Source organism: Drosophila teissieri, chromosome 2R, assembly GCF_016746235.2.
Source record: "Drosophila teissieri strain GT53w chromosome 2R, Prin_Dtei_1.1, whole genome shotgun sequence".
Classification (NCBI taxonomy): Eukaryota; Metazoa; Arthropoda; class Insecta; order Diptera; family Drosophilidae; genus Drosophila; species Drosophila teissieri.
The window spans coordinates 16,789,452-16,814,253 of record NC_053030.1 but is presented as its reverse complement, the minus strand read 5'-3'; the positions used below and the strand labels follow the sequence as shown (position 1 = coordinate 16,814,253).

General features: G+C 43.5%; 5 protein-coding genes across 19 annotated transcripts in view; 2 read left to right on the top strand and 3 right to left on the bottom strand.

The window, feature by feature from the left end:
• The first annotated feature begins 100 nt into the window (after nucleotides 1-100).
• LOC122614981 (protein NDRG3) lies at nucleotides 101-15,367 on the top strand. 14 transcript variants are annotated; one of them, XM_043789786.1, is made up of 8 exons: nucleotides 101-478; nucleotides 5,240-5,623; nucleotides 8,189-8,284; nucleotides 8,981-9,174; nucleotides 9,237-9,357; nucleotides 9,526-10,090; nucleotides 10,213-10,297; nucleotides 13,994-15,367. In XM_043789786.1, the coding sequence occupies exons 2-8, from the start codon at nucleotides 5,403-5,405 to the stop codon at nucleotides 14,443-14,445; spliced, it is 1,734 nt and encodes a 577-aa protein (XP_043645721.1). In that variant the 5' UTR covers nucleotides 101-478; nucleotides 5,240-5,402; the 3' UTR covers nucleotides 14,446-15,367. The 14 variants fall into 14 exon arrangements, with proteins under 14 accessions (XP_043645721.1, XP_043645720.1, XP_043645723.1 ...); XM_043789785.1 differs by having other exon boundaries at nucleotides 5,179-5,623; XM_043789787.1 differs by having other exon boundaries at nucleotides 102-478; nucleotides 5,179-5,623; nucleotides 8,201-8,284.
• LOC122614983 lies at nucleotides 15,357-17,221 on the bottom strand. Of its 2 annotated transcripts, none has more exons than XM_043789800.1 (4): nucleotides 17,065-17,221; nucleotides 16,588-17,001; nucleotides 16,112-16,528; nucleotides 15,357-16,046 (listed from the first exon to the last, which is right to left on the bottom strand). In XM_043789800.1, the coding sequence occupies exons 1-4, from the start codon at nucleotides 17,138-17,140 to the stop codon at nucleotides 15,382-15,384; spliced, it is 1,572 nt and encodes a 523-aa protein (XP_043645735.1). In that variant the 5' UTR covers nucleotides 17,141-17,221; the 3' UTR covers nucleotides 15,357-15,381. The 2 variants fall into 2 exon arrangements, with proteins under 2 accessions (XP_043645735.1, XP_043645736.1); XM_043789801.1 differs by having other exon boundaries at nucleotides 17,061-17,202.
• Nucleotides 17,222-17,670: 449 nt separating this feature from the next.
• Nucleotides 17,671-18,665, bottom strand: LOC122614488 (serine protease grass). Its single transcript, XM_043789054.1, has 4 exons — nucleotides 18,449-18,665; nucleotides 18,347-18,389; nucleotides 18,123-18,289; nucleotides 17,671-18,071 (listed from the first exon to the last, which is right to left on the bottom strand). Exons 1-4 carry the CDS (start codon nucleotides 18,663-18,665, stop codon nucleotides 17,671-17,673), a joined length of 828 nt encoding a protein of 275 aa, XP_043644989.1.
• Nucleotides 18,666-18,818: 153 nt separating this feature from the next.
• LOC122614213 (serine protease grass) lies at nucleotides 18,819-20,286 on the bottom strand. Its single transcript, XM_043788742.1, has 3 exons — nucleotides 19,818-20,286; nucleotides 19,471-19,698; nucleotides 18,819-19,415 (listed from the first exon to the last, which is right to left on the bottom strand). The coding sequence occupies exons 1-3, from the start codon at nucleotides 20,032-20,034 to the stop codon at nucleotides 18,946-18,948; spliced, it is 915 nt and encodes a 304-aa protein (XP_043644677.1). The 5' UTR covers nucleotides 20,035-20,286; the 3' UTR covers nucleotides 18,819-18,945.
• A 206-nt stretch (nucleotides 20,287-20,492) lies between these two features.
• Nucleotides 20,493-24,802, top strand: part of LOC122615150 (epidermal growth factor receptor) — a 40,330-nt gene continuing 36,020 nt past the window's right edge. Inside the window, exon 1 of the mRNA XM_043790062.1 lies at nucleotides 20,493-21,248. Coding sequence (XP_043645997.1) covers nucleotides 21,107-21,248 — 142 coding nt within the window. The 5' untranslated portion in view covers nucleotides 20,493-21,106. The remainder of the gene's footprint in view (nucleotides 21,249-24,802) is intronic.

The following is a 24,802-nucleotide window of genomic DNA, read 5'->3' as shown; positions in this document are numbered from 1 at the left end:
ACGATGTATCGTTGGTCAGCGATATTACAGAAATAACGGCCAACATCGATAGCATCTTTCAGAACATCGATTCTCAATGCATCGAAGTAATTTCACATCACTATCAAATTTGCTTTACGCTGCATCGAGACCGAGAATTAAAGACTTGAAAGCAGCTGGAGAAATTACAAGAAATTGATCCCCGACAATTACTGGCAATCGCGAACAGCGGGCGTGTGTGTGTGTGTGCGTGCGCGCGAGAGCGAGAGAATAAGTGAACGAAATAGAACGAGCACTGAAATTACACAAGTTGTAAAAGAAAAGGTGAAGAAAAAAGTTGTTCGAGACCGAATATTGATTTTTTCATAGACAGTGCAGTTAAAACAACGGTCTCTTTTTGTTAATCGAAAAGAAGGCGTTGAGAAAAAGCGGTAGTAGTTTTTATCTCATTTTTGAGGCCTACAGAAGAAGAGAAGAAAAACCCAACGGAAAGCGTCAGGTGAGTTTTTTAAATCCAACCACGCACACAATGACACCTACTCACACACACACTGCGGGCACAATTAACACACATACAAGTGCAAAACAGCAACAAAACAAATGCCAATTGGAAAGGTGCGAAAGAGAGGGGCGGGTATGGAAGATAACATTAACCAGTTCTAATTCTCTTCCCCTCCCTCTCGCTCCGCTTGCATTTGTTTTGTTGCAGTTATCTATTACTCTTCCCCTCTCTCTCTCTCTCTGTCTTATCCTGTCTCTCTCTCTCTCTGCGCTCGCCCCCATTAAAAAGAAAAGAAAACACACTGCCTCATCTAAAACTTTTCATTTGCATCCCAGTATCTGTTTTCCAATTAGCACTATTGTATATTTTGCGCACTCTTCTTTTTACATAGTTAACAGTTAGTTGTTGTATGCATGTTGTTGTCGTCGTAGTCGTTGTTCTTGTTGCTCGCCATATCTGTACTAATTCATCCATTTATGATGTTCGTTTTTATTCGTTATTCTATTTTGTGTCTTTTGGTTTTGGTTTCGCTGGATTTTCCTCGCATTTCCTAACTGCTAATTTTTGACAAAACTCAAATGGCTTCTGGCTCTGACGTAATGGACCCCTGCTGCCCTCCCCTTTGCTCCACCTCCACTTCTCCTCCTCTCTCCCTTTTTATCGCTCTCCCTCTCTCTGTCTCTCTCGGAGCTGGCGCTTTTCCACTCTAAACGACCTCCAGAAAACTTCGCCGCAATCATTTCAGCAGCTGCCACAGTGAAGCCTGTCCGCAGAAAACCTAGTTATGTCAGTGAAAAAGGAGTGCGGTTGCAAGTTTTCCGGGGATTTAAAATCCCAGTTTATTAAAACTTTATGTTCTTATATTACCATCAGACTCCAACTTCTTTTTGTGAATACTCCTTTGTATTTTGAATCGCAATTAAGCCATATTAGAAATTAGCCAATTTGGAAAAACTGAACTTTTAGTTCATTTTCTTGACAATAGTCGACCAATTTTCCAAGATAGACAAAGGCAAAGCGAAATGGAATAATGGGCTGTTCATTAGAAGCGACTTGACTGTTATCTTTAACGACAACCCTAATTGGTTTACCTATTGGCAGTGTTTACTGTTCCTGCAGACATTTGTTATTCGCTGTTTTCTGAAATTTTATTGCTTCTAGCGGCTTTTGGGTGTGGAAATGAATGGGTGGGGACTCAACTTTAACGGCTTTACTGTAACCTGTCGGCGCCATCGCCATGGCCAGTAGTTCGTCCCGTCCGCGGACGAGTATCTGAGTCTAGAATATATATGTATCTATATCTGATGTTTAACTTTCCTGCATGTTTAATGCGTAGGTCAGTTTACTCAGAAAGCAAACACAATGAAAAGTTCGTCGCACAAATTGCTTTTGGCGCCTTGTTGCTGCTCCTGTCGGCGTTGTTGTGGTAGTTGTTGTTGTTGTTGTTGCTGGTGTTGTTGGCCACTCAGGTGTTTACCAACTTCCTTGCCACCTTTTCCCTTTTCTGCCCTTGGTCTGCGGCTCTGTTTTTATGTAACTTTCAAATCGATTGCAAACACGTAACAGTAGGGCAACCTGCCCCATAGCCCCATTGCGCCCCACCGCCAACTACCTTGCCACGCCCCACGCCCAACTGATATTCTCCCATATCCTGCAACAACACTCTGACGTTGAGCGTGTGATTTTGTTCGTTTCGGCTGTACGATTTTTTTCCTGCTGGCCTCCGGCCTGACATAGCGTGACATTTCCTTTATGTGATTTGCTGCCGTTGTCGGTGCCCCATAACCTCTGCCCCCCGCCTGCCACACGCCCCTTCGTGGAAACATCTTGTCTCTCCACCCTCCCCCCAAAGAACATTTGAATAATTTCTGTTTTGCAAATTTGTCCCCACCGGAGGCGATATCCTTGAAAGACTCGGACAAATTGCAGTCAATACAAATAGTTGAGCAAGTATTTTTAGGGGCAGAAAGGAACTTGTTGTTAGCCACCTGCCAAGAAAATCGAAGACTCCAACTACAAAGCTCTCAAATCAGTTTAAGCAAGTAAGAGTCTGCCAGAGTTGTACCAATCACTCCCAATATATTCTTGGTCTCACTTCAAAGGATCATAAAATGGTTATGTAAATCACTTTGCCGCTCAGGAAAATCGTAATTATTTAGGCTTTTGAGTCGGTAAATCCAAAGTAGCATTGAATCCCAATCAAGTACACAGTTCAGCAGTAGATTGAGTTCAGATTGTTGTCTTGAGCTCGGTTTGTTGTTGCCCGTTGACCTGCCAACGGTTGCCGTGGGCGACCTGCCAAATTGTCGATATTCCGTGCGCTCCTTTCGCTCCGGCCGGAAAAGCCAGTGGGGTAAAGAGTGGGGAAAAGTCAGGGCACGTCGTTCGTCTGTCGCGCCGTCCCACTCTAGCCAGTTGCTAATTTCAATGGCTCCACACTGCTCGCACCTCAAGCTCCTGCACAGTCTTCACGTGCAATCGCAATTATGAATAATTCGCCATAAATGGCACACGCTGGGCTGCAATTATTGGAATTGAAGTGGCCCAGATGCCGCTGATAAATCGCTTGCCACACAATACCCTGTTGTAAGTCCAGCTACATTATTATACATATCGGCGCCTATATATATATCGGAATATGGCGCTAGGCCCATTATATCATATACCATTTCGTGTGGTCGAGGTGAAAAGTGCAAGCGCAACTTTATCAGCGCCAATAAATCGAGCAGCGAAAGGTCAAAGTTGAGCTAGACTAACAGCTTTTTTCAGTGCGGAGGATGGCGTTGGAATTTCCGAGTGCCAATGTACTTGGTTACTTTAAATGTGGTGTCATTTGTGTTGTGGCTATATTGACTACGGCAATAAATCATGGTGGCTTTGTGTGACTTTTCATTGGACCAAGCTGTAAATATGGTTTATAAAACAGTTAATTAAGCCATGAAAAGTTTGTAATATTTGAACAGCTGAAATGCAGCTCAGACTTCCATATACCAATGATAAAACAACGGCTTTGTTAGATTTCCCTGCACCAACTATTTAACTTACTTATCTTTATAACCAAAGATAACGTTTAAGGGCTGAGATGTTGCTAAATCGCAAATTCGCGATAAGATAGCAGGAAACCAGCAGCATCGTTCCACTTTTAAGTCATGACTTGCCTCTGTACATTTTACAACGTGATTTTATGACTAAAGTTTCAATTTGAATGGCTAAATTATGCAGTTATTATTGCAGCTAACTGAGCAATAAAATACTCAAGTCGTTGGCTTTAGAATAATAATGCTCTAGAGCGTCCCTGGCTCCGCATCAAATCCTCCGCCTTGTACACACATTTTGCTGTATGTTTTCCCTGGAGCCGCATTCATCATACGCACTGAGGTCCCAGCCTGGAAATGAATTCAAATTGCTTGGCTTGACTGGGCTCTAAAACCTAAGACGCAAAAAATAGTAGTAGCCATAACGAGTTTTGTTTTGTTTGCTGTTTGAACACTTACCCAATGACCAGTACATAACATGTATATAATTATCTGTATTCTGGGGCTGCGTCATAGCATTTGGAGTGGGGGAAGCGTTTGCAAATGCTTTGTTGCTGTCCGGTGATTATTAGTTGATAAATTCGAGCCGCATGACGCACTTAATCAGTGCAAAAAAGAAAAAACCAAAAAGAACTACATGACAAATGAAAATAGGAAGAAAACATGGTTTGGCCTCCCGGGGATGTGTGAAATTTTCATGCCTCCGTTCCACTTTGGCTTCAAGCCAGGGCGAGCAGGCCTCAACCCTTGGCCCAAACTGGGTTAATGTAATGCATATGTGCTACATTGGCGACGAAGGAGATGGGAATGGTCCGGTGGTTGCTGCAGTCTCTCTATGCCCCAATCCCCACAACCCCACATCGCCCTCCTCTCGCGGCTTGACCTGCATATTTTGTTTCAAGTACGAGCATTGACGCCCCAGCCCCAGCTCAGTGCTGCCCCATGCAGTGGAGCTTGGATGATGATGGCAGATGGAGGTGGCAGGTCTTGACTTTCGGTAGCTCTTTAAGGTGCACCAGACTCTGATTAATTATGCTTAATTTATGGCACATAGCTGTGCACTCACTGCTCACTGGCTTGTGATTTTAAAACCATTTTATCAACTCGATGTTGAATAGAAAAGGTTTAATATGTATGCAATGCCCATGGTACTTGCTCTGATTTAAGGTTGTGGAATGTAGTATATTTAAGAACAACAAAAGGGTTTTGGATTTTCCAATACATTTTTATTTGGCCCTGGCTTATTATCGCTGTTAATTAACCAGTTTACAAGTTGATGGCTTTCCCGTATGACTTTAGGCGTAACTAACTGAACTTTGGTGCTGGCTTCGTCAAAGCGATGTCCCACTGTAGTGGCTTGCCGCTTCTTTAGCAATGTCAATCATTTGGTACTGTGGACCCCCGCAAATCCGGCTTTCCGTGTGACTCAATCTCATCAACATTCTATTTGCTTTTGTTATTATAATTTGATTTTCTTTGTTTTCTTATGTGATTTATGTTTTGTGACGTTGTGATGCCGCTGCTGCGCTGCTGCTGCCCAAAAAAAACAAAAAACCAAAAAATAAATATATGAATATTCGAATATCAACGAAATGCCCATTGTATTTGTCTGTCTGTCTGCCGGCTATAACATTACACACCGCGACGCTGATGAATCAAAAGCCTTGTTTATACAAAACTCGAACCGAAACGCACCAACACACACCGACACTTGCATGCACAGTGGAACCACTCAGTTCTTACTATCAGAAAAGAAACAAAAAAAACAATACCAAAGCACATCAGGCTAAGTACTTCAACACGAAACTCAAGTAAAGCCGAAAGATAACTAAGCCGGTTAACAAATAAATCAGAAATCAAACGAAAGATCAAAATATCAAAAAAGCATGCCACAGTCAGAGGGCGGCTATGTATCGCTGCCGGCCGTGAATGGCAATGGCAATAGCAATGGCGGTGCCATCTATCAGTCGACCACAGAGCCCACGGCCCCGCCCTCCGTCTTTGCGAGCGTGAAGCGGGCCATTGGCCAGGCCATCAAGTCCTCGCCCACCGACAGCGAGGAGCTGCTCCGCTCGGAGCGCCTGCCGGTCATCGTCGGCGGCTCCAGGTAAGTCCATCCATCCGGGATTTAAGCCACCTCCAGCCGCCTCCTTTCTTCGGGCGACGCGACGGTGAGCTCTCCGCCAATCACTCTTAATCACCCACCACCAGCACCACTACTTTGTCCTACATCCATTGCCCCCTCTTAAGCACGGACACCCCATACCACACCACACGACACCCACAACCACACACACTGAACAACGCACCACACACACACCCCGAATCATTTACCACTGAGTGACCCACTCGCAGCTGCACAGAGAACAAAAAGCACACAGTTCAAAGATAACTTTATGCAGAAATATTTATTCATTTATTTGGAATAAATATAAATATACATAGTTTATAAACAATCATAAACATATATATTGGACTTCAATAAAAATCATTCTTTAAGTTTCCAAGTTGATATATTTGGATCTGTTGAAAATATCACAGCAGTAAATGCTTATCTGAAATTCCCACAGCAAATAGCACATCCGTTGCAATTTAATTGAAATTAATTACTCCACATTCTTTCCAATTACTTTATCAACAATTTTCCACAAAAAAGATTGTATCTATAAGCCGTGTTCTCTGTGTAGCTCAGTTAAACATCGAACATCAAAGCTCGATTTTGCCTTTGCCACCTGACTTCCCTTAACCCCTGAAGCTTAATTGCGATTGCATGTCGGCCCAAAATGTTTTTTGGTTTTTGCTTTTCTTGCTTTTGATTGTTTGTGGTTGTTGCCAATGTTGTTGTTATAATTCTCTTCATTTTCCAAGGCACCTTGCATTACTTTATTGCAATTATTTGGCCAGCAGAAGGAAGAACTAATTGTATATATTTGATGTAAATCAAAGACCTTTCGCATAGCTCACAGTCTCCATTACATCATCATCATCAGCAACAGCATCTAGCGCAAAATGTACACAGCTTACTGCTCAAAGGAACTTCCTAATTAAACCTTTATTATATAAATCAGACACACTTTGCAATGAAATCCAAAAAAGTAGAGCATTTTGAAAGGGTCTAGGCCCCAAGAGAAGACTGTCGGAAATTCAACTTCGTTTCTGGTTAGCCGTGGCCCAAGGTCAAACTGCAGTTTGCAGTTGCAGCAGTTTTGTCAATACAACAATCCCGAGAGCACAGCAAACAACAGCTCTGAAAATAAACTGAACTCTTGAGTCGCCGCGTTTAGTTTGGGTTTAGTTGGCCGCCGGTTGCGACCCACATTCGTTTTACTTTGCGGTCACTCTTGAAATTATTCATACTCGCAGTTAGAGTCGACGATTCACGATTATTCACGACTACTGGCGATCTCAAGTGGCCTTAATTAGCATTTCCGCAGCCACTGGCATCGCTCGTAAGTGATTTGGTCCACTTAATGTGCGACTTCAGACCTCAGATCGCACTCTCTGTTTGCATTCCTTCAGCCAAGTGCATTGCTCTTGGTCCCTGGCCTGGAGTTAACCGATACCGAGTGGTTCTAACCGGTTGGTTGGTCGGTACCGGTTTAAGCTGGCGATTCGAGGAAATTTAAAAAGAAAGTACTGCGAGCGTATGCAAACAGCTGATTAAACACAAGTAATCCGCCTGGGCTTCATCACTTCAATTCAATTATTTACTCGCACGTGGGGTCTTTTGCGTGCTGTCCCACAAATTGATTGTTCAGATTAATAATGGATGTACAGGGAAATGAAAGGCTTACGCCTGTAGTTACTAATAATAATGATACTTTAAACTAAGCAGCAGAATCTCAGAAACTTGCCTATGTTAATGCTAGTTAGTCCCTTTCGTAAGCTTTATCTTATGAATTTATGATAATTATAGTTATCCCTCAGCACGTCCATTTTTCTGCTTATGCAATTACCCTCTGGCTCAATCACGTAACCAATTAAAGGTGATAATAAAGACGGTCATGACCCCAACTATACATATATATAAACTATATATTATTGTGTATATAATGTGTGAGGATAATGAACTCTCATCCCTCACCTGAGTTTCAACAGCCACACCGCCAGCATTAACTAATTGAGTTCGGTCCCTGCAGTAAAAGTTTTTGTTATCCCAAGAAGGAGAGGGTGAAGGTAAACAAAAGTTTCCAAGCTTTTCCTGCTTTACAGGGGGGACGACGTGTAACGGAGAGGAAAGTCAAATTAGTATGCCAGCTGGTCGCATTTTCCTGGCGCCACTTGTTTGTCGCTAGCCATTTTCATACATCGCCAACATCCATCGACATTTACCCCGAATGACATTGCGTGACTCATTCGCTTACGTTTTACGTAAGGAGCCCGAGACCTTGACGAGAATTTCCCCCGCTTCATTCATCCAGCCAAACAAACAAGTTTGCTCCTCCGCTCTTCTTCTACTGCTACTCTATGTCTGCTTAACTACTACTTCACACCCGTCCTGTGAATATATACTCTTAAGATCTCCACTTCCAATTCCAATTTCCTTCAAGTCCACAAGAAAATATGAAAACATATACGGTGAAAGTTTTTAGCCGATTTGGAACAGAGTCTGCCAGAAACTTGCCTCGATTTTTGCGTTCCTTTTGGTTATTCTTTGCTTGCATGCTCATAGAATCTCTTTCAGAGACCGCGACAAATCCGGTAAGACACTGACCACCAAGATGCCGTCAGCTCCAACACACACTGCCGAGGAGGCACACCTGCTGGGGTAAGCAAAATGTCAAATAAAAAGAAAACGAAACCAATTCTATAGTGATACTCCCAGGGTATTCTGTAATTAGGCCCCCCAAAATTTCCGAACCATCCGAATGTATGTAAGATATATATGCAAGTACACTGAAAACACCCAAAACACTATCACAACACACAAGTTTAGAGTTTTTCGTTTGAATTTATTTCCTGTTCTCTTTGTTCATTAACCCTTCACATAGTTTTTTGATTTACGAGTAAAAGTATTGTTAAGAAACAACAATTAGTTCGTAAGTACTTACTTGCCTAGACTTGAGTTTGACAACTAAACCCCGTAAAGCATCCCAAATAGTTCTATCTCTCCGAATGTTTATTAACCGATACCTTACGTCTTTGATTTATTTGAGTTTTGCATACATATGAAACCATACCTAGAGTAGAGGAGAGCAGCGAGATCAACTCATGCCTGCCATATGTATACACCCCCAGTTCAGTAGCCTGTTAGCCTCTAGATGAGATCCGAAACGAGGATGCATATCCTTCGACACAAAGACACAAAAACTCACAGGATGCCAGTCTATGAACAGCTACCCAGCTGCTGCTGCTGCTGCCGCCGCCGCCGCCCAAAAATCCCAGCAAAAAAAACAAATTGCATCAGGGATTAGGGAGCCACATGTTACTAACTCACAATTTGTTGTTTTATCCATTCAAACAGCACCATGCCCGTTGATCCCATGGATGACATCGAACTGCGCTCCGTGCAGCTGCAATTCCCCAATGCCCGCGGCTCCATCCTGGAGGCCTGCGAACAGCGACGCGTGCCCACAGACAAGGGCGATGTCCACGTGGCCATACAGGGCGATACGGCCAAGCCGGCCATCATCACCTACCACGATTTGGGCCTCAACTGTGAGTGTTCAAGTACTGGTTCTGTAAACCTCTTTATAATCCGTATAAATCTTCAATTACAGACGCCACCAGCTTTGCTGGCTTCTTCAACTTTCCAGTGATGCGAGGTCTGCTGGAGAACTTCTGTGTTTACCATGTGACTGCTCCCGGCCAGGAGGAGGGTGCACCCACTTTGCCAGAGGAGTAAGAAGTTGTTGCTTACTGCGTAATACATTTCTTCTCAGTTATCCGAATATCAATATCAATAGTTAAATATTCCAAATTGAAAGAAATAGTTACAGCGTAATAATATACGTTTAGAATACGAAAATAGCAAAGGAAATTTCTAACAATTATTCTCTTCGCTTACAGTTACGTATATCCGACCATGGATGATCTAGCCGCCCAGCTGCTTTTCGTGCTATCCCACTTTGGCCTAAAGTCGGTGATCGGTTTCGGCGTTGGTGCCGGGGCAAACATTCTGGCCCGTTTCGCCCACTCGCATCCGGACAAGGTGGGCGCCCTGTGCCTGATCAACTGCGTGTCCACGCAGTCGGGCTGGATCGAGTGGGGCTACCAGAGCTTCAATGCGCGCTTCCTGCGCACCAAGGGCATGACACAGGGCGTGATCGATTATCTGATGTGGCACCACTTCGGACGCAATCCGGAGGAGCGCAATCACGACCTGGTGCAGATGTACAAGCAGCACTTCGAGCGTGGCGTTAATCCGACCAATCTGGCCATGCTGATCAACGCGTACATCCATCGCAACGACCTGCACCTGGCGCGCACTCCGCCAGGAACTCCGGGCAGCGAAACGGCGGCCACCACGCTGAAGATGCCAGTGATCAATATCACGGGTTCGCTCTCGCCGCACGTGGACGACACCGTGACCTTTAATGGCCGTCTAGACCCCACAAACTCATCCTGGATGAAGGTTCTTAGAAATTTAAACACGCATACATGTGCGGTTTGAATATGAGCTATATTCTGACCGTATATATATGTATTCCAATCAAGTTCCGTACGACTTTAATGAGCCCGTTCTCCCGCCAACAGATTTCCGATTGCGCTTTGGTGCTGGAGGAGCAGCCGGCCAAGCTGGCCGAGGCCTTCCGGCTCTTCTTGCAGGGCGAGGGCTACGGTAAGTGTTAGAACACCGCACACACCACCACCAAGAACAACCACCACAGCAACAAAAACAACTAGAACTACAGCAACATCAAATGCTACAACAACTGAACAACCTCAGCAATCTCTGATACAATCTCAACAATCTACTACTGTACCCACTCTATCTAATCCTTCTATTAACCCGCAACTACCTTAACTACCTTAACTACTTAACTATCTACCACCTAACTGTCCTAGTCAAGTACTTCAGACCCGGCGACTGGGACGGCACTCAGTCGAGCAGCTTCATCTAGAAGTCCCTTTCGTTTCGAGCAAGATATCCCCTCCATAGATTCAGTTCAGTTCAGTTCAGTTCGGTTCAGTTCAGCTCAGTTTCCCCTCAGGAGATGCCCCTAGCTTAGCCCCTGATTTCTCTGCGGAGACCACACGCACACACAAAGTACACAAAACGACCTAGACCCAACCTGATTTTAGTCTAAACGAAAATCTTTGAGAATCAAAAGCTTTTTGAGAGATGCATTGAAACGAAACCAAAAAACTATTGTGCAAAATTTTATATTTACAAATTGGTTAGATATAAATCTAAATAAAACAAACAAAATTAACATTGATCGTTCAAAAATATGTTAATATTAAACCAAAGTATTTGTACGCAAACAAAGTATTTCCAAATAAATCGAAAAGTTGTTGAAAATCAAGCGTTTACTTTTTACACACATATATTTAACCACACTTTCAAACCCAAACCTATTTCCCCATATAGTTAGGACCCCAAAGAATACACACAATTTCGCATCCACGACAAGAAAAGATATTCAAGATGTTCATTACTTTGTTTTTCATTTCTTTTTCCTTTCTCCAAAACTGCTTGTTTTTGCTAAACCAACATACAAAACAAAAAATAAAAAAATATATATATATAAAAAAAATTATATGAAAAACAAACGAACAACACGCAACATGAATCCAACTAAAAAAATATACAAACAAAATCTTTCACACGAAATTGCAACTTCAAACGATCAAAAACCCCCAAAATCCGCACCCCATAATTCCATAAACCTTCATTCGATTTCATGGTCTATGCAATCCAATCCATCGACTTGGTCTCTGCTGCATTCACCAACGACTTCCCCGTTCTGTTTGAATTCAAACTCTGATTAACTCTGATTTTCTTTTCGTTTCGAAATTGGTTTTTCCAATCCACCTCAACTCGAAATGTTCAACCAATAACTAATTAACTAATGCAACTGCGCGTTCTCTATAATTGCAACAACAAACTAAATATAATAATCGTGTATATGGTATGTATATTTGTACACTATCATATTCGCACCCGTGACCTGTGACCTGTGTAGTGTCCGAGAAACCTCAGTAGGATGATCTGCCGGAGCACCAAGCAGTAATATACCCAACAAAATTGCAAGAAAAAAAACAAACCCGAAATCTAGTTGGAATGCATTTAGCTAATTAATTAATACAATAATTCAAATTAACATTATATACAAATATATAGGCAATGTAGAGCTTAAAAACACACACACCCACACACATACACTGCTAGTCCAGTTTCTTTCGATATTTTAAGGTGTTTTAACGGGCAAATTAAAATATAACAAACTATTTATATTTTATTTTATTTTTCTCTAAATATAACTTACTAATTTTCTGACTTAACCCTCGACACCTTAAGATTTAGAGAGCTGAATAGTGAAAATGACTTACACTAGCCTGCATATACGTAGATTTGCTTCTGAGTACAGTGCAACCTCGATAGCTGGGCAATTGATGCGCTTTCGCTTTTCCAACGCTCTTTGATTTTCTCCTCCACAAAAACACACACACACCTCTCGCACACGCCTTTTGTTTCGAATGACTCTTTCATTTATTTGACCTATCATTTTGTTTTATTTATTTACACGCAAATTGAAAACAAATTATACAACAACAATATCGACAACATCGAAAACTATTACCACAACAACCACAAACAATTGAACATTGAATTTCGAAAACCCCAAAAGCTGTTGGCACACTGCAAAAGTTGGCGCGCAAAATCTCAACGGTCAGCCGGAGCAGTTCCACGCAAGTTGAGCTCACTGTACAGTGAATGGCGGCGGCAGAGCAAAACCAAGAGAGCGAATGGAGAGAGCAACAGCAGTGGCAGCGACAGTGGCAGCGGCATCGACAGAAGCAGCAGCATCGACGGCACAGCCCCCCCCAAATTCGGTGGGGCAGAGTGAGAAAGAGAGATAGCAATTGGATAATCACCCCACAAAACAAACAACAATTAGAAAAAAAGCCACTTTATAAACAAAAATGGTTTACAGCTTTGCTTTTAAGGGCAAATTAATCTTGCTTCGGTTTCTCCACTTCTGTGATTTGCGTTGAAATTTATTGTTGCTCTTTTGTTTATGTTAAATACGTTTAGTTTCGTAATTAATGCGATTTTTAGTTGGTAAGCTAATATGTGGAAAGCGGCAAGTGATTAGTTTCCATTTCGTTTGTTGTCTACATAAATAAATGCATTGCATATATGTACTTTTACATATAGCCTTTCGTTGTGTCACCCACCCCCCTTTTCTCCCACCTGCCTTAAAAGTCGGGCTGCTTTCACCATCCACACAACACGGCTTAAATGTACGAGAGCAATAAGTTGAGACACACTATACAAATATACATACATGACAACGCTATTATATACAAATTACATACACTAACCATTACTCAAGTCGAGAAAAACGATAAACGAAACGAAAATTGAAAGTGTAAGCTTTTGTTGTATATTTGAGAATTCTAAATAAACGAACAACGTGAATTTCGAACTGTAACGGTGCGGCCAGAATGATATACTCCTCCGATATATGAACCATATACCATTTGAGTATATCTGGTGTGTTAGTGGTCTTCTGGCCACTGGGAGTCGCGTCTCTTTCCCACAGCAGCAGCATCGTCGTCACAGCAGCCACAATCCACATCCAATCCCAGCAACGGGGGCCATCGCATCGCATCGCATCGATCCGCTCATCGACCATCGCGAAATCTCAGCCCAGCTTCCTTCCCTCCCCCCTACATCTCGTCCATCAACTAGAACAACAACAAACAACAATAATAATAATTATAATTATAATTATAATAATAATAGAACAACAGCAGCAGCAGATTGTCGCCGCTTTCATCTCGAATCATGCAAAATGCACCAGACACACATTACATGCAGATACAGATACACTTGCAGCTGCGGTTAAAATAATGATAAACGTTAAATTAATGTTTTTATGTAGATTTTATAGTTATTGCAGACTTTAGATGGTTTTTCAGTGACTGATGAAAGTAAATTAAACGAAGTAAAATGTAAATAAAATGAATTATCTCATTATTACGATATTAACATATCCATAATTATTTTAACAATGGGTATAAGGCCGTAACTTGTATTCAAAATTTAAGAGTATCTCAAGGATTCGAAGAATTTATTTTGATCGCAGCCCTGCAAACGTACAGACATCACCACACATACACGTACATTTCAAAAACAGCAGGCAAGCCTTTTAGAAAGTGTATAAAGAAAAACACCCATCAAGAACAAGAACCAACAACTTACATGTTATCAAGTGACATAACGTAAATAACAATAGCCAAACTACTACTACCTTCCCCCCAAAAAAACCAACAACAACAACAACCACTTATAAAACTGCAACAGCAACGCCGCTGTCCACGCCAGCGAGTTCGCCCTGTGGAACTAAATACCACACCTACTCCTCCATCTTCTTTGCCAACTTCCGGGAGCAGCAGCAGCAGGCGATGGAGGAGCGCGAGCGTGAGCGGGAAAGGGAGCGGGATCGCCAGCGGCAGCTCAGCCTCCGGGTGGGCAATCGCCTCCGGGAGACGGCCATCAATTGCACCAACACCAACACGAACAGCAGCCGCATCACCGCCGGCCAGGGGGATAATAATAATGCGGATGGGGACGATCTGGATCTGGATGTGGAGAATGGAAACGGATGTGCCAGCGGCAGCGGAACAGGAACCGGAACCGGAAATGGCAACCGAGCATACGTGACCACGGACACATCGGGCACCCTTTACTACGGCACCCAGAGCAACAAGATACGCATCACAGAGAACCCACTGCCCGAGCCGGTCAGCTCTTAGATTGTTACTGCGCAGAGCCACAGAGCCACATAATCTCCAAAAGACACCTTGTTATTGTTGTTACCACACACTGAGAAAAATAATGCAGCAGCAGCAGCCAAGTCAAGCCAAGCTTTCAGCCGTGCTCCAAGAGACACAAAGCCACAGAAACTCAAAGAAAATAATAATGTTATTGTAATACAAGCAAGCAACTCACACACCGCTAGGAAATGAATGCGAATGCAATAATTAACCACCAAAAGAGAACCCATTGATTGATTGATTGATTGATTGATTGATTGCGTTTCCCTATGGTTTTCGAGATGCGGAGAGATATTTGTAATTTACACTTTGTGCCTGAGCGTAACGTAACGAACATACACGTATATACATATATCAAGCCAGATCGGTTGAGATCAGCAACTGCAGTTTAGTTTTCTATGCCCAATTGGTTATATGGTTTTTTTTTTGGAGTGCAACACATATTTTATGACGAGCTTGCTTAGTTGTTGTAAACCGAACAATATACAAAATATATACAATATATCTGTATGTGTATACAGATGACACAAGAACAAAAACTAAAAACTAACGAGCATTTTCGCTTAATGTTAAAACCTAAAACAAATCCAACTGTTAACTTAATCCCAAAAATAACAATGTAGCATATCAAATAACAAACAAAAAATCTCTCAAAATTACGTATATACTTATACAAAACCCTAGATAAATCATAGAGAATTGCGAATTGCAAATTGCGAGTAACTTCAAACAAAATTCTGTTCACAATGAATGAAGAATAAACCCTAGACACAGGACACTGTCACAAAAACAACACACACACACGATATGAATATAGAATACATACATATAATATATATAAATAATGACAACTTTTTGCAATAACTTCGAATTCAATTCAATAAAAGTTTTAGAAGCTTGAGTTGGCTATTTCTTCTACTTCGGTTGCAGCATTTCACTGATCCTGCGTAGGGTCTCCTCTCGATCTCGACGCATTAGGTCGGATACTTGTTCCAGAAATTGATGCTGCTGCTCGCGTTGCTGCCGCAGGAAGCTCTCGTTGGTGGTTTTGATCTGCGCAAGCAACTGCTTTTGACCTTCCATGATGGCAGTAAGTGCTTCAATGGGCGTTGGTTCAGCCTCCATCTGTATGGCGTCCTCATAGTCCTCGCTTTCGGCAGCCGCTCTTAGGAGATCGCAGGTGGAGCTGGAGTCTTCGCTGTCACTCGCAGGGGAAACCCTTCTTTTGCCTGGCGGCTTGGGAAAGAACGGTTGGCTGCCGCGAATGGGCCTCGGAATAGCACTTTTCTTGTTTTCCCGCGGTGCCTGTATCAGTTCATCGAAGAGCTCAAAGTGGCGAGGCAGAATGCGTACATTATCTAGCCCGTGCTCCTTGGCCTCTCGGTGACGCTTGCAGAGTAGTCTCAGCTTATTGCGCAGCTGGTGGGGAGTGCGTTTGATGGCCTGCTTAGCCAAGATGTTGGAAATGTGCACCAGAGTCTGGAAGTTGCGCTTCCGGGAACCATCCAAGGCGCGGAAGAAACCATTGTCCCGAATAATGAGTAGAAACGAATCGACCTCTTCGTCTGTCCAAAAGTGCGCTAAGGAAGGTGGTGATTTCATTAAGTATGGAATAGGCAATAGCAATAGAAACTGTCATCACTACCTCCGCTTCTCTGTGATGCATCACCGTCGTCCTCATCGCTGTCGTTAAAATCACTATCGCTTGCGCTGCTAAGATGGGCTTCCGCTTCAACCTCTGCGGCCGCCTCCTCTTCGGTGGGATCCAGGACCAGTCGCATCGCCTCAAAGTGTTCGAACGTTTCCCCCGTGCCGTTCTTGACCTTGTTGTACAATCGCCGCAGCTGCTGGAACTTGATGCGCAGCTTCTCTGCACCCTTGTGGCAGTTGCGTTTTGCCATCTCTTTGGCCAGCAGCTTGAAGACCTTGGCATTGCGCTTTTGCAGCAAAGCGGCCCGCAGACCAAGAGTGTGGATCAGTTCTAGGAGGAGGTCCACTTCGCCCTCTGCCCACTTGCAGCGGGTAACGATGTTAATGGAAGAGCCAGAGGCATCCAAAGCATCTGCGAAGTAGAGTACTCTAATTTCGTGCTCAAATGCATGCTTCGCTAGTGGCACCTACCGTCTCCTTCGGTTTCCGAGATCATACCGGACTGGTCCTCGTCGGCCTCCGCATCGGTGTCACTCTCTAGCCCCTCATCATCCAGATCAGATACATCTTCTCCCTGCATCAGCTCGTGGACCGCCTCAAAATGCTCGAACGGCTCGCCGCCATTCCGCGCCCTTGCATACTGACGCCGCATCTGATAGAACTTCGCTCTCAGATGCTTTGGACTCTTGGGGCAGTGGCGTCTGGCCATTTCCCTGGACACCATCCGAAACACCTTTGCATTGCTCCTCGCCCTCCGCAGTGCAGCTTGCAGTTTTAGTTGGTGGATGATTCCCAGAAAGGTCTCCACCTCTGCGCCGGTCCACTTGCAGCGACTGGCTTTTCCAGAACTGTTTTCCGACACCAAGTGATTCGCATTTCCCAGATCTGATGCGAAAAATAAGGATTTGATATAAATAAGGATCGAATCGGAGGGCGCAGCTCACCCACTCATTAGGTGTGCGTATTTCTGCTCTGTTTCGTGGTCGTCCTCATAGTGGCCATTGAAGAGCGAGAATTTGCTCATTTTTAAACGTTTTTGCTCAAAATTCGCAATGCAAGCAATAGATATAATTTTGCTTAATCAAATCATAACAATAACAAGACTGTCATCGATACTAGAACGCGTTGCGAGCCTGCTATCGTTATCGGCATCGATGTGGCCGTACCATACCACTTGAATGTAATTTACATGTAAGAAAAATGTATGTAAGATGTAGATATAGTCTACAATCTACAAGCAGAAAGGATATCCGTGCAGTAATAACAAAACCATGATATTGATCAAATATATTATATTATTTTATTCCTCGGAAACCTATTTTTATTTCCATCTTTGGTCTCACACGAGTTCACGGGATCGCGTACGCATACTCTTGAATAGCACTCAAGATCCAGCCCGTGAAGTGTGTGACATTGGTATAGATATAGTCTACAATCTACAAGCAGAAAGGATATCCGTGCAGTAATAACAAAACCATGATATTGATCAAATATATTATATTATTTTATTCCTCGGAAACATATTTTTATTTCCATTTTTGGTCTCACACGAGTTCACGGGATCGCGTACGCATACTCTTGAATAGCACTCAAGATCCAGCTCCTGAAGTGTGTGACATTGGTGTACACTGCCAAGCCTCTACAAGAAGGAAGTCCAGCGCTAACGACACCGAACTGGAAGACCCTTTTTTGCCCCGCAAATCTGCGAATCGCGCTCAAAGGACCTCCCGAATCGCCCTCGCACGAGTCACTGTGGTCACTGCCTGCGCATATATAGGATTCATCGAGTACCTTGCCCAGTTTTCTACACCGCTCTTTAGGAAGTTCGATAAGCGTGGCAATCTGTAGCCTATGCTGCGGTTCTCCATTACTATTCCTTCCCCATCCGGTGACATTGAAAAGTGGTGCAGGTCCCACCGGTGCGTCGACGAGTATGCAGATCGGTCGGACATAGTCTAGGGAAACTTAGTTTAGTTTTTCAGGAGCTTCTTGTGTAATGCAATTACCTGAGAATGTCACACTCGTGTTCATTCGTAGCAGACCTATATCATACCGTTCATCACTGTGAACAATTTTCATATCCACATCTACATTAAAGGCCCTGGGTTTGCAGCCATAATTGTCACAGATGGGCCTGGGATGCTGGATGTCGTATTCGCCCAGGCGCACACTCCTTAAAAAGGTGTATTCGAAAATCACATGAGTGTGAAATAGTACAGTATACACTCACATGTAATCCCGTGAAATGCAATGCGCTGACGTCAAAACAAATCCTGCTCGAACATATTACAATATAAGTGTATATTTCTGACTATCAGTCTGCAGTACTTACGCGAAGTGATAAGAGAACCGCCACATTGTGGTGTATTCAAGATCATTACCCTGACCATCCAAGGATGCGCGAATATGTCCGCATCTTTACCATCAATCAGCGGGTGAATCCCATTATCCCTGGTTGTTCCACAGTCGTCTTCCAGTAGGAGACTGGATCCCTTTTGAATCCCAATGAAAAGACAGACTACTAGCACCAACTGACACATGACTAGCATCTTGTTTCGAGACTAAATGTGAATGGGATTGCGCACAATTTATATTTGGCAATTTATATTTGAGGCCAACCACACTGATAAGGATTTTATTATATAGAATTGAAACCACATACACTGGTATCAAATAATACGGTTCAAGGTTTGGACAATGGATTTTATGTGATATCGTATATTTTCAGATAGAACAAGATTATATAATAACCTAATCTCTAGACTTAATATATATTTTTTTTTACATTTTTTGGGCATAGCATCGACCTAAATTTATTTGGATTTTTTTCTAAGAACAGAAAATACTGCACAAAAATTGAGCTATTTTTGTATAGATTAGTTCTTCAGTTAAACTGCAGTTAGACTCAAATTCTGCCGTCTTCTCTAATATCCAATTCATGTGATGCGATACATTGGTGTAAACAGCTGGCGCATTAACCTGGCATATTGTGGTTCCATAGCTGACCAGGCCGTACTGGAAAGTCAGGTTCTTATTGCCATATTGCAATTGGTGGCTCAAGGGGCCACCAGAGTCGCCGTGACAAGTGTTACTGGTTCTACTGCCAGCACATATCTGCGATTGATCAATTTGTCTCTCGAACTTTTTGGTACAATATGAAACCTTCATGTAATGCACAGTGGTTTCTAGCAGGACCCGGCTGAATTGACCAGATTCTGTCTCACCCCAGCCGATAGCATTATAGCTTGCAGATTCTTCCAGTTGCTCATCGACAAGGAGACAAATCGGCCTCACACAATCTGTTGATAATACTTGAAGTTTTAGTGAACCACGTAGGATTAGCGTTTAAATTACCTGAGTATTCCACAGTTTTGGACATTCGAAGCAACGCTATATCATTCTTGTTGCTGATGCAATCAAAACCATTATGAATAATTTTCAGATCCGCACTAATGTTGTAGAACCTTGGTATGCTGTGATTATTAACGCGGTACGGCTCGGGATCTAGCGTTAGGTATTCACCCAATCGCACATAGTAGAGCTCTTCACGGAGTACACAGTGCGCTGCTGTCAGTACAAATCCTTAAAAAAAAATCCAAAATTATTAAAATCGAAAACAAAAAGGAACGCTCTTGACCTAAGGTTACTCAGCTTATCAGTTTTAATATATATATTTTATTGTATTTCGGTAAAGTACATACGCGAAGTAATGAGAGAGCCGCCGCATGGCTTGCTTGACAGAACCAACGCCATCCATGGATTCTGGAGTATATTCGTTTGGTTTCCTCCAATAATGTTCCAACCGTACGGATCCTCCGAGAATGTGCCACAATTTTCATCCAGCAAACGCGCCACTACATTGTTGCTGCCAATAAATAGGCAAACTAGTGCCGCGATTATCGCCTTGACCACTGTCATGTTTCGGGAAAGACTGGTTGGTGACAGGGGTTATCAGTAGGAAGAACTAACGAATTCCTAGTATTGAGTAAGGAATTGTTTTTAAGTGCGTGAGGGCAAAAGTGTATCTCGCTCGATAAATTGGTATATATCAATAAAATTTAAACACTTGTGTTACACAAAAGGCAAGATTATATTTTTTATTATTATTATATTATATTTATTATATTATATATTAAAGTTTAATTCCCGAAAATAAAAACGTTCTGCTTGCTTTCGTGAGCATCTATGATCTACAAGCTAGCTGAAGAGCTGAAAAAACCGCGATTAGATTCGAGTTCCGTTTGCTGTGCAACATGTTGCGACTGGTTCGAGTCGAGCCACGAGCGAAACGGGCCAATCGGTTAAGCGGTTCAAACGGTTCGACCGAAGCTATATAAGCAACCCGCAACAGCCACTCTGTAAATTTGAAGAGCGATTTCAACACGCGCTGTCCGTGTGTCAGTCTCCAGTCGAAAACATCAACAAATTGCATAGAATACTGCGCTTGCGTATATTCGTTAAAACGCCGGGCATCTTACGAAATAGTTGAAATATTATGATATTTTAAAATCATCACAAAGTGCAATTTAGCGGCAATCGCAATTGTTTATATCGTACACAATACAACAGGCGGAGCTGCGCGTCCAACAGTGTGTGTGTGTTGGTGTTGGTGCTGGTGCGTGTGTTCGCCAAGTTAGTATCGCACTAACTGCAGCGTTTTTATCTGTGTGTTTTTAGCCGCATTTATATTGCCGCACGCTCATTTCGCGAATCGTTGGAAAATCAAAACAGAGATCGGTTCAAAAGCTAAAGTTAAAAAGTAGTGGAAAATTCGTTTGCTAATCGCCGGTCAAAGTCTGGCCTTTTGAGATGGGGCAAGGAGGAGCGTCGGCCACGCTTCACTAGGCACCGCCCACAATCACGACCCCCCCACTCCCCGCCACCGCCTTCCAAAAACAACGCGAAGTAAACAAACAAATTCGCCGAGATTCGCGTGTTTGTACAGTTGGTGAATATATAAGCAAATCGACCCCGCATCGGGATTATCAGCATGTGGATGAGCATATCGCTGGGATCATGGGGTAGCAGCAGCTCCCTCTTGTCGGTGGTGCTGATCCTCGCCAGCTTGGCATCCGTGGCCACAAGTGCATCGGTCAGCAATGCCGGCTATGTGGATAATGGCAATATGAAAGGTAAGCTCTTTTCCACTTCGACTTCCACCACACAGTCGAGCTTCTGTAACTCGAACCGCCGCCAACTGGCAGCCGTGCAGTAAACCGACACGAATATGGCTAAGAATTTTAACGAAACTGAAATGTGGCACAATTCGTACCGACTAAAGTGAGCCTCTGAGAAGATCTTTTCATATAAGTTGCTAATATTCAGTTGGATACAAATGCAATGCAGATCGCATACAATGGAGAGCCCAAAGTGATATATGGCCAAAATGCGATGTAGGCCAGATGCACTGTATATTGCTCAGCGGAACAACAACTGCGCCTATTTCCACGTATCAGCATGAGACACTCGTATTTGTTGATGCGATAGCAATGCAGCACATACAGATACAGATACTGATACAGATACAGATACCGATGGAAAAATAGCAAGGTGCTCTGGCAATAGCTGGGTTCTGAGACTCTTTTAAGATCATTCATGGGTGCGGGACAAAGGGGGCTCCTTTCGGACAAAGATTGATAAAAGGGATTCGATTCATTCATTCAGCAGGGGCAGAACGAGGAGCGCAGAGGAAGTGAGTGCTATCCGTATCTCTCGATCCCTTCTCCGCTTATCGTGCATCTGTTCAGATTGAGAAGCAGCCTCGACTCGGATTCTGTTCGGCTTCTTTCTTCGGTTGTATGGTTGGTTATATGGCTATATGGCTATATGGGCATTGGGAAGAACAACAGGTTTCCCGTGAGCAGTGATTTCCCATGAGCAGTGCAAACACATACACGTATGGACCTTTTCTACCTGTTGGTTACCTGTGTGGGTACTACCAGGTAGAGCCCATTAAGCATCTCGAAATATGAATGAAGTACAGACACAGATGCAGATACATTGGACAGACACAGGCACAGATACAGACACAGATACAGAGATACAGATGGAAACGCAGACTCGGATTGCCTCGTTAAAAAGGACAACAACTTTTGGCGATGCAGCGGCGTTTATTCAAATTTCCAGCTCCGTTCTATTGCTGGCCGCCTCGAGTGCTTGCAAAAACCAGTTTCGGCTTTACGTCTTTCTTGCAAACAAAAAAGCGAGTGAAGTGAGTAGAAGTAAAACCAAAAAAAAGAAAAAAAGAGAAAAAACAAACCCACATGCATGTCTCTCCCCTCTGCGACCGACTTACGGCTGGTTTTGCTGGGTTTTTGTTTGGTTTTTGCCCAGACTTCCTACCACCTGCGCCCCCCGCTTGCTCCCCCCTCTCGCTATCCGCCGCTTTTCGCCAACTCTGTACGCATCTGAACCGTGAGATTTTATTTCATGCAAAAAAGCCAACACAAGAGCCACCGAGGAGCAGAGGCAGCGGCAGCGGCAGCGGCAGAAAAAGTAGAAGTACTCGGTTGCGCATGCGCAACACAGAGCGAGATGACGAATCCGAAGGGTGACAGAGAGGGGGAGAGAGGGGTCGAGCTGCAGCGCAGGTGTTTTGCGCTTGCAACAAGGAAACCAGCTTATAAATTACAAGTTCGGCTCGCTGCAGTTGCAGCCCTGTTTTCGGTGGTTATAGCCGATAGCCATTTAATGGCTTACTAAAAGGGTTCAGAGGTTGGGGTTCAAGTGTGAAGTGCAATTTCCACTGGGAGTAATGTTATAGAGCCAAAAGTACTGCAGTTATAAGGTAGTTAAAGCTAGAGCTGAAGAATTTTACAAAGACATTTTAAGGGAATTTATTTGAGAGTTATTTTTACAGTGCTGGTTGCAACTTGCAAACTGGTTCGCTCCTTTGGGAATCGTGTAACGTAAAATGCGAGTCAACTGGCAATGCATTCATACAAATAACGAGACATTCGGCCTATAAACTTGAACTGATTATGCCCACGATACGATAGTGGGACGTGACCGTGAACGCGGTTTGCTTTAAATTTGATGATTACCTTTTTTACTTTTTTTCGAGTGGGTGAAGTGGAGATTATTTTTGGAACAGCGAAAACCACCTTTTGCCTGCGAATGAATCACTACTGCTTATCGGTTGATAAGGCAGTAAAAGTCGACAATAATTATAAGCAACTCCACACAGCTGGGTTTATAATGAAATGAGTTTTCCACCTTGCGAGCAAATCAGAAGACACTGAGAGCATTAGTATCCTGTTTCGGGACTTTGCTTCCAGCGAAACAGGAACCGGCTAAGTGGCCAGTCGAGGATCGCGACATTTCCCATTGTCGAGTCGAGTCGAGTGTCTGGCCCTTAATAAAAAACATATTTTCGTCATATTTTTGAGAGACCATCGGATCCTAAGAGCCGGCTGGCAGGTAAGGAGAAGAGGAAGGAGAAGGAGAGGGAGAAGGAGCTCGCCCACGTCTCAGGTTCGTACTTTGCTTTCTCCTTGCGGAGCAGAGTATCCGATTTCATAAAGGACATGCCACATTTCGTTTGAGCTCCGTCCACGGCGGATGCACAGCCTGGAAAGTTCCCATGTCCTTTTAGCTGGAAAATGGAAAACCACTTGAGCTGCATGCGCCAGCCTCATGTCTGTGATTATGAAGAGCCCACTTGAGAGCCACCAGCATTTCTCGATTCTTGCTTCTCCCACTCAATTGCATTCTATCTCTTGAGCATGCTACTGTTACTGCATCTTCAAGATACATTTCTGCCCTTTGTTTTTTGTTTTTGGGGAACGACGCTGCTCTGCACTCCGATTCTCACGTATGTGCATGGCCAGCAGGGAAGTTGAGGGGGGCGGAGGCACAGAGGCCTGTAATCATAAATAATAATCAATTTCCTGTGCCCAAAATGTTTCCCATCGCTCCGCAAGTTTTCCATTTCCATTTCCATTTTCCAGCTGGCGAGCGTATGCAACTGCAAGTTTTTCCTTGCTGCTGGGAAAATGAGAATGAAAATGAAAATAAAATCTGACAGCAGAATGCGAGGTGAGGGGGCCAATCAGCCGATTGTTTAAAATGTATTTATTGTTTGCCGTTTTCCCCCTTCCCCCTGCAGCCATGCGGCTCTCCTTCGGCCCGTTTGTTTGATTTGTCGAACATTTGTGCACATTTGTTTCCCCCATTTGCATGCGAGCCCACCTCCCCTCCACCACCACCACCACCACCTCCACCCAAAATGGAGGCTGCCAATGGGGGCGATTCCGAGTGAGTCCGCCTCGGATTCCGCCGATGCCGCGCTGCTTCGGCTCGCTGCCTCGTTTTGTGGCCGCCGCTCGGCTGCGGAGGTTAAGTGTTGGCCCAATCAACGTCTGCCCCATTTGCTGCCCATGACGCATGCGTGCTCCTCGTGGAGCCACCAACTGCCAACTGCTGCGAAAGCCCCCAAGTTATGGCATTACTTTTACTCATATCATGTATGTACTTACATCTATTACAATTGTGTTAAATTCAGCAAACTGCTTTTACCTTTTATAAACAAATTAAGCAGCAGATTGCTTGGTATACATATGTACTCATTCTTAGATATTACTTTACCACATACAATTCAAATGAATTCACAAATCTCATTCATTATCCATTAAAAATCCATCTTAATACAGGGTATTCCCCGCTTCTCTTCGCGCAATTTGGCTTG